The 19,897-nt window shown below is 48.6% G+C and overlaps 1 protein-coding gene across 24 annotated transcripts in view; it reads left to right on the plus strand.

Moving 5' to 3' along the window:
* Positions 1-3,384, plus strand: part of BIN1 (bridging integrator 1) — a 53,551-nt gene extending 50,167 nt beyond the window's left edge. For 20 of the 24 annotated variants that reach the window (XM_036253931.1, XM_036253936.1, XM_036253939.1 and 17 more), the window contains 4 exons: positions 312-401; positions 610-720; positions 998-1,099; positions 3,201-3,384. In XM_036253931.1, coding sequence (XP_036109824.1) covers positions 312-401; positions 610-720; positions 998-1,099; positions 3,201-3,308 — 411 coding nt within the window. In that variant the 3' untranslated portion in view covers positions 3,309-3,384. The remainder of the gene's footprint in view (positions 1-311; positions 402-609; positions 721-997; positions 1,100-3,200) is intronic. The other 4 variants (XM_036253950.1, XM_036253954.1, XM_036253955.1 and 1 more) reach the window with 1 other exon arrangement.
* Positions 3,385-19,897: the final 16,513 nt, after the last annotated feature.

A 19,897-nucleotide genomic window follows, 5' to 3' on the forward strand; every position in this document is an offset into this window, starting at 1 on the left:
GCCCTCTGTGCTGCATCCGCTCTGGGAGCAGCCTGTGAGGGCCAGTGGGCCAGGCAGGTTCCAGGAAGCTGAGGTTGGGCCCCGATCTCGGGCTTGGGGGTGGGCCTTGCACAGGGGTCTGGGGTGCCAGCACCTTCTCCAGCAGACCCCCATGCCCAGGACCTCATCTTTCCTTCAGGGGCTCCCTGTGCTGTGCAGAGACACGGGCCAACTCGAGGCGCCGCTCGGGTGCTGCCCTCCGTGGCCCCTTTCCTGCCCGGGCGGTGGCGCCCTGGCCCGGGTCTGACCCCACGCCGGCATTTATGTTGCAGCCTGCAGAGGCCTCCGAGGTGGCGGGTGGGGCCCAGCCTGCAGCCGGAGCCCAGGAGCCCGGGGAGACGGCAGCCAGGGACGCGGCTCCTGTAAGACTCAGGGACCAGGGCCCTGTCGTTCTTGTCGGGTGCCCGCCTGCCTGCCCAGCGCTGTGCCGCCCGTTGTCCTTGCTCTGCCCGGGTCGCGGTTCCTGCTGGAGACGAGGAGGCTGGGCCGGCCCAGGCTCAGACACCCCTCTCCCGCCTGCCGCGGGCTTTGCGGACCGTCCGGCTCAGGCTGACTGTGCTCCCTCCCCAGAGCTCCCTGCCTGCTGTGGTGGCGGAGACCTTCCCGGCCGCTGTGAACGGCACCGTGGAGGGCGGCAGCGGGGCCGTGCGCTTGGACCTGCCCCCGGGGTTCATGTTCAAGGTGAGCCCAGCCACTGACCCCACCGCTGACTGCCACTGTCTGGTGGTGTCCTGGAGGTGGCTCCCCCTCTATAGATGAGATCACTGAGCCCCAGAGGCTATGTGGCTGGCCCAAGTCATCCTGCTGCTACAACCCCTGGTACCTGGTCAGCGAGGTGGCATCTGTGCCCTGGTCCCGCGACTTTCACTGCTCACACACCACCTGGGACCCTGTGCAGAGTCGCCGGGGACCGAGGGCCTTTGGGGCAGAGGGCCCAGCTTTCCTCTCACCTGTGCAGGTACAAGCTCAGCACGACTACACGGCCACGGACACGGACGAGCTGCAGCTCAAGGCCGGGGACGTGGTGCTGGTGATCCCCTTCCAGAACCCCGAGGAGCAGGTGAGGCCGGCGCCCGGCTCTCCACCAGTCCGAGCCTGTGCTCCTCTCATCCTTGGCCATCCCGGCCGCCTCTCTTCCTCCCCTGTCCCTTCCCTCTGCCTTTTATCCCCTGCCCCCCTAGCTGTCCCATCCCCTCTGTTGCTGTCTCCCTGTCTGTGTCTTGTTGGACTTCTCTCACTTTCTTCCTTGAACTGTCTGCTCCTTCTTCCTGCGCCCCCCTTCCTGGGGCTCTGTCCACCTGTCTCTCAGCTTCCTGCATGTTTCTGTCTCTGCTTTTCCCTTCCTCCCAGGACCGGATCCTGGGGGTTCCTCCGTGAACCCTCCCGCCCTGCTTACTGCCTCTCAGGTGCCCGCTCTGCGGTCTCATGTGCTCCACTGGCCCTGCCTGCTGCCCCTCTGGCTGCCCTGGCACCCACGCACACAGGACCACGGGGACCGTGAGCACCCCGGCTGTGCCCCAGCTGTTCCTCACCCCACATGCCTTTCAGAAGCTCCTCCTCCTGCTGGGCTTCTCGTATATGTTTCTGAGCAGGGGGCTCTCTGTCGGCCTGGGGGGTCAGAGAGGCAGAGCTCGCTCCCGGTGGGGGTGGGCTGCTCTGCGCGTGGTGTGGCCGCAGCGGGCCTAGTGAGCCTTTGCAGGGTGTCGAGGGTGAGTCGGTGCCCACCTTGATGTCCAGGTGCATCTGCAGTGTACAGAGGTCCTGCTTAGACTGATTCATTTAGTCATCAAATCATCCATGTGCTTTAAATATTTAAAAAAATTTTTTTATTGATTTTGGAGAGAGAGGAAGGGAGAGGGAGAGAGATAGAAACATCGATGAGAGAGAACATCGATTGGCCGCCTCCTGCATGCCCCCACTGGGGATCAGGCCTACAACCTGGGCTTGTGCCCTGACTGGGAATCCAACCGGCGACCTCCTGGTGCAGGGGTTCACGCTCACCCACTGAGCCACACCTGCCGGGCCTGTCCATGTGGTTTAGTCATCACGGGGGCTGAGCGTGGAAGGAGGGCTGGGTTTGGGGTGAGACCAATTTGGGTGGGGGTCCTAGACTGGGCTTTGAGGCCCCCGGTCCTCATTGAAGCCACACTGGGCTGAGGGGTTTGAGTAACAAGGATTTTGGGCCTGAATCATCCGATTCTCCTCAACCTCCCCTCTCCTCTGATCTCCCTCATGGGCCCTGGGTGGGCGGGGTTTCCGAGGCGGAGCCTGGCCCAGGCCCACAGCTGGAGGCCCCGGGCTGACACAGTGGCTCAGATCGGACACCGTGGGTCTGCCCAGGCAGTGGTGCACAGAATGAAAGGACAGAGACTAGGAGGTCCCAGGCACAGCACGGCTGCAGGGAGTGCCGGCCTCGGCCACAGGCCAGGCTGTGGCTCCTACCGGCTCAGGGCAGGGTCTGGGGCCCGGGACGTCGCCATGACCCCTGGGAGGGGTCAGCATTCGGGTGGGCTGGCCGGGAGCCACTCTGGAATTTTTAACTGGCCAGTGCTCGGCGGAGCCTTCTGGGCTTGTTTGTGGAAGTCTGGAAACGACATCTTTGCGGCGTGTCAGATGGTGGGGTCCTCAGACCAGCGCAGCAGCCTTCCCAGACTGCAGAGGACTGGCCAGACGGCAGCTAGATCCACCCTGGCTGGTGTGGCCAGGCAGCTTAGAGCGTCGCCCGCACACTGAAGGGTCGTGGGTTTGATCCCTGGTCAAGGGCATGTACCTGGGTTACAGGTTTGATCCCTGGACTGGGTCAAAATTGTGCCCAAGGCAATGGACCGATGTGTCTCTCTCATATCAATGTTTCTCTTTCTCTCTCTTTTCCCCTTCCTCCCTCTAAAAAAAAAAATCAGTGGAAAAAATATCCTTAACAACAAAGACAAACAAGTTACATTCCTCTGCTGAAGGAAGGGCACAGGTCCTGGGGCAGTTAGGTTTGGGTCTGGGGAGATGATCAGGGAGTGCTGCCTGGAGGAGGTGTTCTTTCGGAGAGGGAGTGACAGGCTAGAGCAGGGACAAGGGGACATCTTCCTAGCAGATCTTCAGCCAGACACACGCCCTGCGGGGTCCCAGTGCCCTCCCGTCTCCTGCAGCCCGGTGCTCTGCTCCCCCAGGATGAAGGCTGGCTCATGGGGGTGAAGGAGAGCGACTGGAACCAGCACAAGGAGCTGGAGAAGTGCCAGGGCGTCTTCCCCGAGAACTTCACGGAGCGGGTGCAGTGAGGGCAGTGGCCGCGGATGGTGCAACTCTGGGTGTGTGAAGAACACCTTTTCCCGAAAAATGTGTGTGTTTTTTTTTCTTTCTGTTTTTGTTTTGAACTGTCGGAAAGCGAAGGGAATCGAGAGGAGAGGCCGGAGCCGGGAGGTGCTCTCCCAGAGGTTAGGTGGTTTTCCAAAGAGCCCGGGCTCGGCGCGTCCCTGGACCCTCCCGTGCTCCGAAGCTGCTGTGCCCCTAGTTGAGTTCCTGGCTGCCCACCCCTGCCAGCCAGCGCCTGCTGGTTGTTGCAGCTGCTTGTGTGCCCGCCCGGCGCTGGCCCGGCGCTGGCCCGGCGCGGTGGCCTGCGCTTGCCTGACGCTTTGGCTGAGCCCCTGGGCGAGGGCCTCCTCTCAGGGCAGCTGCTGTGGGTGGGCCCGGCTCTCCAGACACCCGGACCCAGGCAGCTGTCTGGCCTGGCCCTGCCCTGCAGACGTCTGTGTGATGTTTGAAAATAAACCTTAGTGTTCGAAACAAAATGAAACGAACTGACGAAAGCACTGAGTGTGTGTTCATTTTCCTCCCTGTCGGTCTCCTGTGCATTGTATCGGACTGTGGCCGACAGGGCCCACCCCTCAGCCCTCCGCCTGGGCCCCGCTGGCAAGAGGCCTGCTGGTGCAGTGCCCCTCCAGGCCATGCAGGCTCCTCACCTCCAGCTGCACGGCCAGCACTTGAGTGCAGCTGGGTCTGGAGCCCCAGGGCGGAGGCTTCAGCCCCGTCTTCCCCGGGGTTGTGCTGGTGGATCAGGGAAGGCTGGTGGCACGACCAGGTGACAATAAGGGAAGACGGCCTTGAAGAGCCAGCTGTGTGCCCAGGAGCCTGCCCGGGGCCACCCTGAGTGATGTGGTTCCATACACTGGGCACACGGGGCGGGTGCCAGGGTTCCAGTCCTGTAGGCCGAGGCCTGGTGGCTGGTGGGTGAGTGGGGGGGTCAGGACCTGAGCCCTGGGGAAGGCCTGGCCTGGCTGCAGGCATAGCAAGCTTGGCCACCCGACTGCTCCGTCCAGTCCCTCTGTGGCTGGAGGCAAGAAGGCCATTGTGTGACAGGGAATGTGACCAGGGGCATCTGCTCCTCCCGGCCCCTGCCGCCTCTGTCCCAGAACCTGTCTCACCACTGGACACAGGTCCTCGGTCCGTTGGAGGCTTGTGGCAGGAGATACACTTGTGTGCACATTGGTTCTGGGACATGCTCGTACTCCCCAGTTCCCAGACGGGCACTGAGGTGATAGGAATGCATGTGGCTCCCGCCCATGCTCGGGGTTCGGCAGGAGGGAGAGCCGCTGAGACAGCGTGGTCAGGGGCGACGCTCAAGGCTCCGGAGACGAGGGCCCCGCCGGGCTTCACATGGGGAGGTGTCTGCTGAGCCTGGGGAGCTCCGGGCTCCCAGGGCCCCAGGAGCGGGCGCAGGGGCTCATGTGGGCAGAGAAGCGAGTGGAAGAGGACGGAAGTCTGGCCACGAGGTCACGGTTGAGTTGGAGAGGCCTGTGGGGCTGAAGCCCTGCCCAGGAAGGAGCCGAGCCAGGAGAGGTGCAGACAGCAGGGGACGGCGAAGGCTCGGGAGGGGAAGGGGCCCTGGGGGGCCGGCCCCGAGGAACCCCGAAAGGCCTGTGAGAACTGCCTCCCCGGGAACAGCGGTCCAGGAGGCTGGAGAGTGGGGTGGACAGTCACACGGCCTGGCTGCTTGCTGTGGGGTCTCCAGGGCCGCTGGAGCACATGGGCAGGCTGCTCTCCCTCTGCAGAAGGCCAGTCACTGTCGAAGGCCCTTCTCAGTGTAATTAAAAAAGATAATTAACAACCAGCATGGGAGCTGCCTTCCTGGCAGCCCAGATTATGGGGGCCTGGCCGCTGTTGTGGGGAGGGAGCCGAGATCTCCCTGTGGCTGTCAGCCGGGGTCAGGAAAGCCTTGGGTCCCAGTGTGGGCGGAGACCTCATCCCCCAACCTGCCAACCTCAGGTGTTTAGCTCATGTCCTGAGGTGCCCTGCCCTGCCCTGTGCCAGGGGGACCAGGAAGGAGTCCCTGCTCTTCCCTCAAGAAGGTGAGGAGCTCACGATGGGCCAAGATTTGTACCCAGACACTGCCCCAGGGTGGAGGCAACGGTCCTGGAAGCCTGACACACACCTGTCATTTCGAGGGGTCTGGGGGACTTGCAGCTTCTATGGAGCAGTCACGGAATGGGTCGGGGGGGTCACTGCAAGTTCAGCCCCTCGATGTGAGCTGGTGACCTCCAATCCATGGCTCCAGGTAGGTGTCCTCACCTGCCCAACTTCCTTAGATGCCCATGGCACCTCAGACTCCCTGTGCCTCCAGCCGGGCTTGTCAAACTAAGGGCACACCTGGACACTGCTGGGTGCCCACCGGACGCTCATTGGCTCCTCCTCCCACAATGAACTCTGATTTTGTCCAGGGCGCCCGTGAATCCCACCAAAGCCGCTCAGCCTTCCTCGCCGCGCTGGGGGGCTTCTCCCTCAGCTCCTCTTCATTCAGGCCTCCTGGCCGCCTTCTGAACAGATCCTGGGGCGTCTTGCTGCCTCTGGCATCTCCCTTCAGTCTGTCAGTGGAGCACACCCATTATTCTCGTGTGTAAGTCCCCTACTGGTTTCCGTGTTCCACACAAGCCCCCTCCCTGACCCAGACCCTGCAGGGTTCGGCACCTGACCATCTCTCCACTCTGTTTGCCTCTGCGCCCGGCCTTGAATTCAGTGTCCCGGTGACATGGCTGAGCCCATGCCCTGGTTCTCTGCCTGCCCTTCTACCCTGCGCTGTGGCCAAGTGCACCCAGAAATGTACCTTCCCCTCACCTGCTGTTGTCCGCTCCTTTTAGGGCCTGTGCCAAGGCCCAGGTCCCATCGAGCAGCATGGAGGGGGCTGAGCCACCCATGCTTCTGACCCCCACCCATGTGACCAGGTCAGGGTCCAGGCTCGGGTGCTGGGTGTGCACTCTGCTCTGTCCCTGCCACTTGGCCACTGCCACTCGCTACAGAGACACACGGCACTGTTTACTGAAACGTGAAATAGGCCCGGCTGGTGTGGCTCAGTGGTTGAGCATGGACCCAGGCACCAAGAGGTCACCACTTCGATTCCCGGTCAGGGCACATGCCCAGGTCGTGGGGCTGATCCCCAGTGGGGGGCATGCAGGAGGCGGCCAGTCGATGTTCTCTCTCATTGATGTTTCTATTTCTCTCTCCCTTTTCCTTCCCTCTCTCTCTCTCAAATTAATAAAAACAAATAAATAAATAAATAAATAAATAAATAAATAAATAAATAAATAAATAAAAAAAATACAACATGAAATAGATGAGTCATCACCCCAACCCAGTGGCCTGGTTCATTTTTACCTGTTGCAGATGGTAGTTTTGAAAAACTCCAGGGCAGACTGGTGTTGCTCTTGGCTGCCTTTTACCTGATTCGATGTGACCCAACCATGAAGGCTTCACCCCTCTGCAGGCTCCAAGTCTGCCCTGTGTCCTGACGGGGCAAAGCCTGGCACACACCCAGGGCGGTGGGCAGTGCCCTCTGGGGGACCTTCCGCGATCCACAGGGAGCCTCCAGCCCGCTTCCCCATAGCGTTTAACTGAGGAGGTTGTCATGCTGAAGCCCACAGAGCGGACCACCTGCGGAGCCTGGGGCACCCCGAGCCTGCTCAGACATTCCTTCTGAAATGTTGGTTCCCCGAGTTTGCCTTCCCCTCGCTGTCCTTCCCCCTACTGCTCTGTCTCTCCATTTCATTCACAAGACAGTTCTGAGAGACCACGCCGTCCTGAGGCGGGGTTCCACGGTGAGGTGTGTGTCCATCATTTCCGAGAGAACATCTGTCTTCTGCAGCATGAGCTGTGCATGTCCTTGTCCCCACAGAGACTGCAGCCGCTCAGCGGCCTTCAGAATTCCCTCCCGGCACTGTCTGCGCGCGGCAGCCGCGCCGAGTGCATGCCAGCACCGTCGTGTCTTCTGCTGGGGATCTTAGATTTTTATGTAGTAGGGAGAAAACAATTTCTATTGGAAAATTTGCCCACGGTTTGAAGGAGGGGGAGCAAAACAGATATCTAACAACGTTGGAAGGTCGTTTGTGGGGAAAATAAAAAGCCTTAAAGAGCATGTTTAGTTCTGAGAGCTGGTCCCTCAGCACCCATCACCGTCTGGATGGGAGAAGCCAAGACACGAAGAGACAGTCGTTTTCCTGTGCCTGTGGGAGGTGGATGTGAGGACCCCCAGAGGGAAGGTGGGGAGAGGAGGACAAAGTCTGGAGGGAGCAGGGCCTGGGGAGTGGCAGGCAGCTCAGCCTGAAGAAGGACCAGTGGGAGACACATATTGAAGAATAACATTCTGTTCAAGTTGTTTCTAATTCTGTGCCGGTCTGGAAACCCCACCCTTGAGCCTGAACCCTTCATGTGTCCATGCTGCTGTGAGGACTTCCAGGAGAGGGCCTGGGTTCCGCGTGGGGCTGACCTGGGCGAGGAGAGAGGACCGCGTTCGGGAAAACGCCATCTCCCCAGAGCTCGCTGCCCAGCAGGGGTCCTGGGAGACAGCAGGACAGGAACTGACATCTCAGAGCAGGTGGGAAGGGACAGTGAACCATTCACCCTGGAGCAAGGGGTGAGCCGGAGGCACGGCTCTGGGTCGTGCTCGGGCTCCTGGAGGCAGGCGCTGGGCTGGCTGAGAGCTGGGCTCTGGCCCCAGAGCCACCAAACCTGGACCTCTGTCTCCTATCAAATAGTGTGATGACACAGTCGATTCGCAGGGTGAGTGCATGAATTAAGAAGTATCACACGGTATTTTTATTTTATTTTTAAAAATTAATTAATTAATTTATTTTTGTTACAGATGTTTCTCCTTTTCCCCCCACGATACCCCCCTCACCCTTCCTCCCCGCCCTGTCCCCAGCTTTGTTGTCCATGTCCGTTGTTCATGCACACATGCATATAAGTTCTGTGGCTTATCTCTCGTCCCCCACCCCCTCTTCTGGGAATTGTTAGTCTGGACCCCACTTCCATGTCTCTGGGACTACCCCATTCCTCACACTGTTATGTTCATTATATTCCACAAATAAGTGAGATTTTATGATACTTGTCTTTCTCTGTTTGGCTGTTTCACTTAGGATAATACTTTCCAGGTCCCTCCATATCCTCTCAAAGGATAAGAGATCTTTCTTTCTTATAGCTGCATAGTACTCCATTGTGTATATGTACCACAGCTTTTTTATCCATTTGTCTACTGATGGACACTTGGGCTGTTTCCAGATCTTAGCTATTGTAAATAGTGCTGCTACAAACATGGGGGTACATATAATCTTTCTGATTGGTGTTTCAGGTTTCTTAGGGTATATTCCTAGAAGCGGGGTCACTGGGTCAAATGGAAGTTCAATTTTTAATTTTTTGAGGTAACACCATATTGTATTCCATAGCGGCTGCACCAGTCTGCATTCCCACCAGCAGTGTACTAGAGTCCCCTTTTCTCCACACCTTCGCCAACACTTGTTGTTTGATGATTTGTTGATGGCGGCCATTCTGACAGGTGTGAGGTGATACCTCATTGTTGTTTTAATATTTTATTTTATTATATATATTTTAAAAACTTTTTTTCTCTATTGATATTAGAGAGAGAGGAAGGGGGAGGGAGAGAGAGCTAGAAACATGGATGAGAGAGGACATCGATTGGCTGCCTCCTGCACGGCCCCCCACTGGGGATTGGCCCACAACCTGGGCATGTGCCCTGACCGGGAATTGAACCAGCGACCTCTTGGTTCATGAGTCGATGCTCAACCACTGAGCCACACCGGCTGGGCTCAGAGAGTATTTTTAAAAAGGTAAAATCATCTGTGTATGCATACGTACCACATGCCCAGGTTGTGGGCCTGATCCCCAGGAGGTGGCCAATTGATGTTCTCTCTCATCGATGTTTCTATCCCTCTAATATCAATAAAAAAAAAGATTTTTAAGAAGAAAAAGGGAAGAACAGAATGGCCAAATCCTGCCAAAATTTGATGACCTAAGAACTCGGCTTGGTAACTGTCAGGCAGAAGCTTCGTGACACAGAGATGCACCTGGACGCCGGCTGCAGCCCGCCCTCAGGGGTTACAAGCTCGGGCACAAGGGATCGTGAAGAATGTCTCCATTAGATCGGATCATCTAAGGTGCGCTTAAAACGAGGCCTTCCAACATCAGATAGACGGGAGGAGACGCCCACTTTAAAATGCTGATGGCTGAACCGTCGAGGAAAGAGAAGGGAGAGTCCCAGCAGGCGGACACCCTTCCATGGTTACGAGAAAACTGGGGTAAATAAGTGGTCATCGATGCGGTCAAAACAAAGGTTTTCATACAGCACTATCAAAGGCTGAAGGGTCCCACAGTGGCCCACGGTTGGTCCCCCAACAAGTCTGCTTTGTTCACCCCGGTGGGATTCTTAAAGGAGCTGGAGCAGAGGTCACAGTGAGAAGCCTGACCTGCGGCCCACGGGCAGCAGCAGGACAGTCAGCCAGTGAGATCAAGGCGACACTGAAACCAGGGCCAGGGATTCTCCCCTGACCCTTGATGGGGACCCAAAGCCTTCTTACACGTGAGTGGGTAAAATGGGCAGGGGTAGAAGGAGAAACTTCCAGGCCTTCTTTTAAAAAATTTATTTTTCCCTTTATTGATTTTAGAGAGAGAGGAAGGGAGAAGGAGAGAGACAGAAACATCGATGAGAGAGAACATGGACTGGTCGCCTCCTGCATGCCCCCCACTGGGGATCGGGCCCACAACCTGGGCATGTGCCCTGACTGGGAATCGAACTGGTGACCTCTTGGTGCAGGGTCGACGCTCAACCACTGAGCCTCACCGGCCAGACTCCAGAAGTTCTTGATATGAAATTGATGAACTGTGGTATCAAACCCATTGGTGAAGCCCAACTCAGGCTATGATTAGATGAATATAGCAATGTAAAGAATGATAAAAATTGAAATGTTTAAACAGGCTTTATGTAAAGATATTATGTCAGCTTTACCTGAATGTTTAATGGGGATGGATATAAGATGGATATAATGTGTGGCCAGTAACACTTCTCCTACTCAGTACTATGAAACCCATACCTGCTGATCAGGTCCAGGTAAAAGTGTGGTTAAAGATGTGAGAGTCGATGGAATTAAGGTAAAAGGTTGTGGACAGGCTTGGTGAGAAGTGATTGCATCTCTTCTACCTGAATGTATTGTGGAAACAAACACTATCTCACCAGGGGCATTCTCTTGTCTAATATTGTAGATCAGAAGGTATATACATCCACTCCTCAAGCAATAGTAATTACACGTGCTAGAAAAAAATTTAATAGCATCATTAAAAATTTGGTTGTGATAGTCTAGTGAAAAATTAAAGAAGTGAAAGGCATGGGAAATAAAAGACTATGAGATGGACATAACTTCTTCTGTTCCTTTTTGTTCTCCTTCATTTGAGTCTACTCTAAAATATTATTATATTATTATTATTTAAAAATTTTTTTCCTTATTGATTTTTAGAGAGAAAGGAAGGGAGAGGGAGAGAGAGGTGAAAACATAGATGAGAGAGAACATTGACTGGCTGCCTCTTGCCCTGACCGGGAATCCCAGTGACCTCTTGGTGCATGGGGTGACGCTCAACCACTGAGCCACACCAGCCAGGCTAAAATATTATTTCTTGATTAACGACAATCTAAGGGCCATAATTAGAGACTTTATTAAAACCAAGGAGGATCCTCAAAGTTTTCATAAATGGATCGTCTCCTGAGTCCAGTGAGAGGGGGAAATAAAAGTCATGTTCCTTCTGTCCCAGGGCCAGACAGCTGGTTATCAGTCCTTCTGTCCCAGAGAGAGCCACTGATTGTGTCCCAAGCAATGGCTGGCTTCCTGCAGCCGGGGACATGCAAGCTGTCAGCTCTTCTTTTCGGCTCTCAGAGTGAAGGACTCTCTTGAGTCCATGGGGTTGTTCAATGCTGCCATGAATATTTACCATGTGTCCCAGCTTACACCCGACAAGATGTTTGAAAGGATTTAATAACTTTTTGATTAGAAATTTGGCAGAACTGGTTGCTGACATTTTCAAATCCCACAGAGATTTTTTAAGGCCCCTTCCCTTAAGCTAAAATAAAACTATATATCCAGAAGGAAAGAAGCAAATTAGGGATTATGTCGTTAGACCGGTAGGTCTACCTGTGATGTCCGTTAAGTTACAGCCTCATTTTGAAAGCAGTTGTTCTTATCCTAGACATCTTTGTGCAACCAGAGTGCAGCTCTAGTAGCAGTTCAAAGCCCGTCTATCTCCCCCTCTTTGTTGATGTCAGAGAGGAGGAAGGGAGAGGGGGAGAGAGAGAAACATGGATGAGAGAGAACATCGATTGGCCGCCTCCTGCATGCCCCCCACTGGGGACCAGGCTCACAACCTGGGCATGTGCCCTGACCGGGAATCGAACTGGCGACCTCTTGGTGCAGGGTTGATGCTCAAACACTGAACCACACCGGCTGGACTAAGCCTACCTGTCGTTACGGTACCCAATTTTTAAGACTGAAAAAAAGGTTTGTTCTGTTAAAAATACAATTAGCTTTAGAAGCACCCTTGACCAAAATCTATCCCATAAAGCCTTAACCACCTGAGTGGATAACCTTACCTTGTCACTTGTCTGGTGGTGGTCATTTTAAAATACAGACTAGGTTGTCTCTGCATCTGTCTGTCTGGTCATGTATGGTATGTGGTATTTCCTACTCTTGAATTGTATTGCTAATTTGTAAAAATGCTCTATTAAATTGGTTAAGCAAGCAAATACTTACACAAAAATTTCCAAAAAGAATAACAGAAACTAACCCAAGAGTTTTTCAGGTTGATGTGATCTAAGATGAATCTTTACTAAATTACAGCTAATTTAGTTTGCTGGTTTAATTAAATAGGTCCATTTTTGGAGTTATCAGCATTAAGAGTAATTCTTTCTTTCAACTTGGATTTTTTAGTCAAGTTAGTTCATTCTATTTCTGTTGCAAAATTTCTCTGCAAGAAAAGTAATCTGGGATGATGAAATTTCATCAGTAATCTAAATATCATTAAGAGCAAATACATTAAAAAAATGTAAGTAGGATAAAATGTTTTTATTTTTTAGATGAACTCTTTAGCAATAATTATATTTATGGTGTACTTAACAGTGGTTTTCCTAAATCTGTTTGGTAACTTGGGACTTTAAAGTTTGCTAGCTAAATTAAATCATAAATTAAATATCAAGATAATTAGGAAATAAGATAAAATGACAAAACATTAAATACTGAACAGAAGTTTATTTATCTTTTTATTTACTTAACTAAAAATAAATTTGGGTGTGTTAGTAAACATGTTTATGCCACAATGAAAGACTGTACTATGAAAAAACATGTGTCTAGAAATTATGTATTTATTTATAAATTTACCAATCTAAAGAATACTGGGTAACAGACAGTTCACAATGGCTTACTTCTTAGTTTTCACTAAGGTTAAAAGGTTCTAAAGGTTAAAAGTTCTAATCTATGTAATTACAGCTACAGAATAATAAGAAAAACAACTGTGTATGCAAAAATAGTATATATTTTAACTTTTTATCAAAAGTATAGAGCCCTGGCCAGTTTGGATCAGTGTTTAGAGCTTTGGCCCAAGGACCAGAGTACTGGGTTTGGTTCCCGCTAAGGGCATGTACCTTGGTTGCAGTTGGTCCCCGACCCTGGTTGGGGTTGTATGGGTGGCAACCAGTTGATGTGTCTCTCTCATGTCGATGTTTCTCTCTCTCTCTTCCCCCCTCTCTCCCTCTTGCTCTATCTGAAGATAAATGCAAAAATGTCCTTGGGTGAGAATAAATTTAAAAATAAATAAATAAAGGTATAGAGATGTGTTTTTGTTAAGGGAAATGAAAGGACTTTTGTTCTAGTTATTTTTGAATGGGCAAGAGAAAAGAGACAAACTAAAATAGACAAAGAAGGTGGTAAAAAGTTTATGAAAAAGAAATCTTTTTGTATTTTAGTTTTTATTTTTCAGTTACAGATGACATACAATATTGTTTCAGGTATATAGCACAGTGACAGAGATTTATGTAACTGACAAAGTGATCATGTGATCAGACACCATCTGTAGTCATTGCAAAATTACTGACTCTATTCCCTGTGCTGTCCTTCACATCCCTGTGACTATTCTGTAACTGCCAGCTTGTTCCTACTCTCTCCCCCTTTTCCAGACGGTCCCCCAGACCCTCTCATCTGACAACCATCACCTTATTCTCCATATCTGAGAATTCGTTTCTGTTTTGTTTGTTCATTTATTTTGTTCTTTAGATTCCACATGTAAGTGAAAGCGTATGGTATTTGTTTTTCTCTGTTTGACGTATTTCATTTAGCATAGGTTCACTTATTTCACTTACCCCCTAGGATCACCTGTGCTGCTGCAGATGGCAAGATTTGTTTCTTTTTTTTTTGTGCTTGAGTAATGTTCTATTGTATGTATGTACCACTTCTTTATCCAATCATCTATCAGTAGATACTTAGGTTGGTTCCATGTCTTGGTTAGTGTAAATAATGCTGAAATAAATCCTGTAGGGGTGCATATCTCTTTTGAAATTAGTAGTTTGGGTTTCATTGGTGAACATCTTCTTCCTTTCAATAGGTTGTCTTTCTGTTTTGTTGATGGTTTCCTTTGCTGTGCAAAAATATTTTTATGTAGTCCTGATTTGTTTATTTTTTATTTTGTTTTCCTTTACAAAAGAGACATATAAAAAAATATTACTAAAAGTGATTTCAAAGAGTTCACTGCCCATGTTTTCTTCTATGAGTCTTATGGTTTTGATTCTTATATTGAAGTCTTTAATCTATTTTTACTTTATTCTTGTCTATGATGTAGGGAAATGGTCATTTTATTTTTTCCATGTCTGTGTCCAGTTTTTCCAACACCATATTTTGAAGAAACTATTTTCACCCCATTGTATGTTCTTGCCTCCTTTGTCATAGTTTAATTGATCATATAGGCCTGGGTTTATTTCTGAGCTCTCTATTCTTTCACGTTGATCAATGTGTCTGTTTTGATGCCAGTACCGTGCTCTCTTGATTACATATCCTTGTAGTATAGTTTGATAGCAGGTAGTGTGATACCTCCAACTTTGTTCTTCTTTCTCAAGATTGCTTTGCTCTTTGGGATGTTTTATAGTTCCATACAAATTTTAGGATTTTTTTTTCCCTAGCTCTGTGAGAAATGCCATTGGTATTTTGAACCTGTAGATTGCCTTGGTTAGTATGGAGATTTTAATGATATTCTTTTTGTCGATGAGCATGTTATATGCTTTATTTGTGTTATCTTCAATTTCTTTCTTCATTGTATTTTAATTTTCCAAGTACAGGTCTTTTACCTCTTTGGTAAATGCATTCCTAGGTGTATATTATTTTTGATGCAATTGTAAATAGAATTGTTTTTAAATTTCCGTTTCTGATAATTTATTGTTGCTGTATAAAAATGCAATTGATTTATGAATAGTAATTTAGATCTTCCACTTTATTGAATTTATTTATTAGTCCTAATAGTCTTTTGGTGAAATCTTTAGTGTTGTTTATATATAGTATTATGTTTTCTGCAATGACACTCTTACCTGGATGCCTTTTTTTTCTTGTCTGATTGCTATGGCTAGGACTTCCAATACTATGTTGAATAAGCATGATAAAAGTGGACATCTTATCTTGTCTTTATCTTAAAAAAAAAACCTTTAAGATTTTGACCATTGAGAATGATGTTAGCTGTGGGTTTGTCATATGTGATTTTTATTATATTAATGTATATATTTTTTCCTCACTTGCTGAGAGTTTTTAAAATCATAAATGGATGCTAGATTTTGTCAAATGTTTTTCATACATCTATTAAAATGATCATACTATTTTATCCTTTATTTTGTTTATGTGGTTTATTGCCCTAATTGCTTTGCAGATGTTGAACTAACCTTGAATTTCAGGAGTGAAATCCCCCTTGATCATGGTATATGATCTTGTTAATGTATTGCTGAATTTGGTTTGCTAGTATTTTGTTGCATCTCTGTTCATCAGGAATATTGGCTTATAATTTTCTATTATTGTAATACCTTTATTTGGTTTTGATATCAGGGTAATGCTGGCCTCATGACGTAAATGTGGAAGCATCCCTCTTCTTGAATTTTTTGGAAGAGTTTGAGAAGGATAGGTATTCTTCTTTGAATGTTTGATAAACTTCACCTGTGAATTTTATTTTTTACCTCTTTTGTGTGTGTGTGTGTGTATGCTTTAATTTATGGTTGTAATTATACATGATCTTTTTATTTTTTGCCTTTTAACTTTTGTACTAGTTTTAGTGTTGGTTGATTCACTGCTTTTATTATGTGTTTATATTTGTCAGTAAGAATTTTTCTCTCCTATATTTTTGATCCTTTATTTTACTTGTAAAAAAGTCCTTTTAACATTTCTTGTGATACTGGCTCAGCAGTGATGAACTCCTTTAGTTTTTTCTTCTCTGGGAAGCTCTTTATCTTGCCTTTGATTCTGAATAATAGCCCTGCTGGGTAGAGTCACCATGATTGTAGGTCCTTGCTTTTCACCACTATGAATATTTTGTGCCAATCCTCTGGTTGATGCACCAAATGAGATTTATTCTCTTATTTGTCTGTCCTTGAGTGTGATTGGCATATGGCACTTAATTGGATTTCTATTATCTGTCTCCCTGAGTAGGGTGATTTAAACTATTTACCCTCTGGTTGGTGAGAAGTGAAAACCATTTATTCTTAAGTGTCCTTGGTTTAGAGAAGATAGGATTTATGAGGTGGCTGCAAAGTGCGGTTTAACTGTCTGTCTCAGTTTCCCTATTCCGCTTGTCCTGGAATTTTCTTAGTTTCTTGCTGTACTATAACACCTCAAGATATAGATTACTAGGAAGACTTTTCTTGCAAGTATTTACAGAAATGGGAAGATTTAACTAGAAGTGATATCAACTTAAGATGGCCAAAACAGAATTCTTTTGACTCCTACATATTTATTTTATTTTATTTTATTTTATTTTTGAGAAAAAGCAAGCTCTGAAATCAAACTGAATGAATGAGAAGCATAGCTTGATCGTAAATTAGAAGCTTCTAGGAAGAGCACAGATACAGTCTCTTTTTAAAAAAGAAGTTAAGAAATTTTAGAGTTGGTCTTTGAACTAAATATGCCTTCTGAAACGAAAAATGCCAACATCCATTTCTCCCCCTTCTACAGCTCCTCCATTATATCCTTTGTTCTCTGAGCTTCCTTATTTGGACTTGCCCTACCCCTCCTTCCTGCCCTACTGCCTCCTTCACTATTACCCCTACTGACTGAAGGGAAAAACAGAATAGAAACGCAGACAAAGGATAACCCAGGAATTCTAGCAGCTCCTTCAGAGAAGAGCCAGTCCCAAGCAGAGGGGAACCAGTGACTATATTTATTCTTTGGACTAGAATAGAATTAAGAAATCTATCTGATGATTTTCCTTATTTTCTATAGGACCCTGATGGGTTCACAAAGAAATCTAATTTAACTGTTAGGACACATGAGCCTGGCTATTTTGACCTATTCCAATTAATATAACTACTGATTTCTGGGATGAAAAGAAACAGAATTACTAAGTAGGGTTTGTTGGGAAATTTTTTTAGAGGAGCCTTTTTTTTTTTTTCATCCTCACCCAAGGACATTTTTGCATTCATCATCAGACAGAGCAAGAGGGAGAGAGGGTGGAAGAGAGAGAGAGAAACATTGATGTGAGAGAAACACACCAACTGGTTGCCATCCACATGACCCCAACTGGGGCCGGGAGCAAACTGCAACCAAGGTATGAGGTACGTGCCCTTAGTGGGAACCAAACCCGGGTCTCTCTGGACTGCGGGCTGATGTGCTAACCACTTAGCAAACTGGCCAGGGCTAGAGGAGTCTCTTTTTATCATAGAAAGCCAGGTCCCCTTAAGAGGAATTATAGGAAACTGAAATGGGATTTGGAAAGAGAAAAGAAACAGAAGCAAGTGAGGCAGGCAGTTAGACGGACATGAGCAGAGCAAGGACGATGGGCCAGGTACAGAGGTCACCAGAGTAAAAAGCCCTAGATGCTTAGCAAAGGACAAACGTACGGTGACCTTTCCTCCCCTAGCATGTTGCTAGTCATGCAGTCTGGATTCCTGACCTTTCCTCCCTAGAGATAGCATCTGGGCCTCAGTTGTATTTCAATTCCAGGTGCAGAAAAGCAGCAATCCCCCTCACTGTTGACTTCAGGGCCAGCTGTAATGACTAATGACCCCGTGCCCTGGCGCTGCCCAGTCCATCAGTGGACACCTGACTCTGAAAGGACACACCTGGAAAGCTCCTGAACATTCTACTGAGATCTCCCCCTGGGACCTCCCCTAAAATTCCACCCTCAAAGCCCTTTGGATGGAGGACTCGGTGCATCCTCCCTCCCAGGAGCACACCCTCCTTACCGTTTCCCCCCTCCTCACCCCGCAGGTGAGGCGCCATCACTGTTCTCACTCCTGAGATCCAAGGGCCTCCTCTACCTCTGGAACTCATTTCCTCTTCCCAGCTCTTCTGTGATTTACTCCTGCTGCCTCTGTGCCTTTATCAATAGATGTTCTCTTACAGTTTGAGTCTTTTTTTTTTATCCTCACCCGAGGACATTTTTCCATTTTTTGTTCAGGTAGAGTGGGAGGGAGAGAGAGGAACAGAGAGAGAGAGAGAAACATCGACGTGAAAGGGACACATCGAGTGGCTGCCACCCACACAACCGACCAGGGCCGGGGACAAACTGCAACCGAGGTACGTGCCCTTAGCGGGAACCGAACCCGGGTCTCTCAGGACCGCAGGCCGACGCTCTAACCGCTGAGCCAAACCGGCCAGGGCTATAGTTTGAGTCTTGTTTCTGAATTCTTTCCTAGCCGGAACTCAAGTAACGAGGTTCCTAAACCCAGGTCCAGTCTGATCCCACTGGTCTGACACCTGGGGCCGTTCTCACAACCTAAGCAGATGGTTGCTCCAGGGCCCGTGAGAGGGCATTTGCCTGTCTCCTTACTAATAACTTCAGAGAAATGAAAAGGGGACTTACTAGGCCCTGTGGATCCTGGGACTACTTTATCTGTTGTTAACCATGCCCAACTAAGTTGCCACCTCCCTCAGAGTAAAGCTTCTGTGCGAATATTAGGGGCATTTAATCAACCAATGTCCTGTCCCCTTCCAACTAGGTAATGTTCTAGGGTAATATATATTTTTACTAATCAAATCTGCCCCAATTCACCTGCTAGGGCAAGCTTTTCTTGAAACTAATGATGTTCACACATGCTTTTCCCAGAAAAATGAAACATATTTAGAAATAAGTAGCCCTGGCCAGTTTGGCTCAGCGGTTAGAGCGTCGGCCTGCGGTCCGGAGAGACCTGGGTTCGGTTCCCGCTAAGGGCACGTACTTCGGTTGCAGTTTGTCCCCGGCCCTGGTTGGTCGTGCGGGTGGCAGCCATTCGATGTGTCCCTTCACGTTGATGTTTCTCACTCTCTCTCCCTTCCTCTCTCTCCCTCCCATTCTATCTGTACAAAAAAAAAAAATGGAAAAATATCCTCGGGTGAGGATAAAAAAAAAAAAAAGAAATAAGTAAATCAGATAGTGAACCAATTGGGAAAATACTGATTTCAAAGGAACTTTCAGCAGAGGAAAATAATTTCAAGACTGCAAGTTTGTGCAGGACATTCTAATGCAACTTTGGGCCCTTCCAGTACTGGCAAGATCAAGTCAAGCACTCCTATTAAAGTTACTGTTGATGGTATTTTGCCTCTGCCCAATATTCGCCAATATCCTTTAAGACCTGACGCACCATCTGGAATTAAGCCCAATATACAATATTACTTAAAAAAAAAAAGCGGCTTATAATGGCATGGTTGAAGCCCTGTAAGTCTCCTATCCTTCCAGCAGAGAACCTCAATAGGAAAGGATGGATATTTGTATGGAATCTCATAGCTTCACAGTTATAAATAAAATAGTTGTTCCCAGACACTCTGTGGTTCCAAATCCTATTATCAGCTATTCCTGTGGACTGCCAATATTTTCCAGTGATACATTTATATAGTGTTTTCTCAGCATCTCTCTCTCTCTGTCTCTCTGTCTTCTTTTCTCTGAGAGAGAGATAACTCTTTGCTTTCACCTGGGAAAATTACAAGTTCACTTGTACAGTAATGCCCCAGGGATATATAATGAGTCCTACTGCCTTAGAGGCCTACTGTCTGAGATACCAAAAGCTGATTTTAGTGATGTGAATTTTCCAGATATTCTACTTTAATACAATATGTAGATGCCTTATTTAAAAATTTTTTTTCTGTATTGATTTTTTTTTTTTTTTTAGAGAGAAGAAGAGAGAGATAGAGACATTGATGAGAGAGAACATCGATTGGCCACCTCCTGCATGCCCCCCACTGGGGATCAGGCCCACAACCTGGGCATGTGCCCTGACTGGGAATTGAACCGGTGACTTCCTGGTGCAGGGTCGACGCTCAACCACTGAGCCACACAAGCAAGGTTGTAGATGCCTTATATTTGTTGTAGGACATATTAGACTTCCAAGAGG

The sequence above is a fragment of the Molossus molossus genome, unplaced genomic scaffold (assembly GCF_014108415.1).
Source record: "Molossus molossus isolate mMolMol1 unplaced genomic scaffold, mMolMol1.p scaffold_m16_p_11, whole genome shotgun sequence".
NCBI classification, from domain to species: Eukaryota; Metazoa; Chordata; class Mammalia; order Chiroptera; family Molossidae; genus Molossus; species Molossus molossus.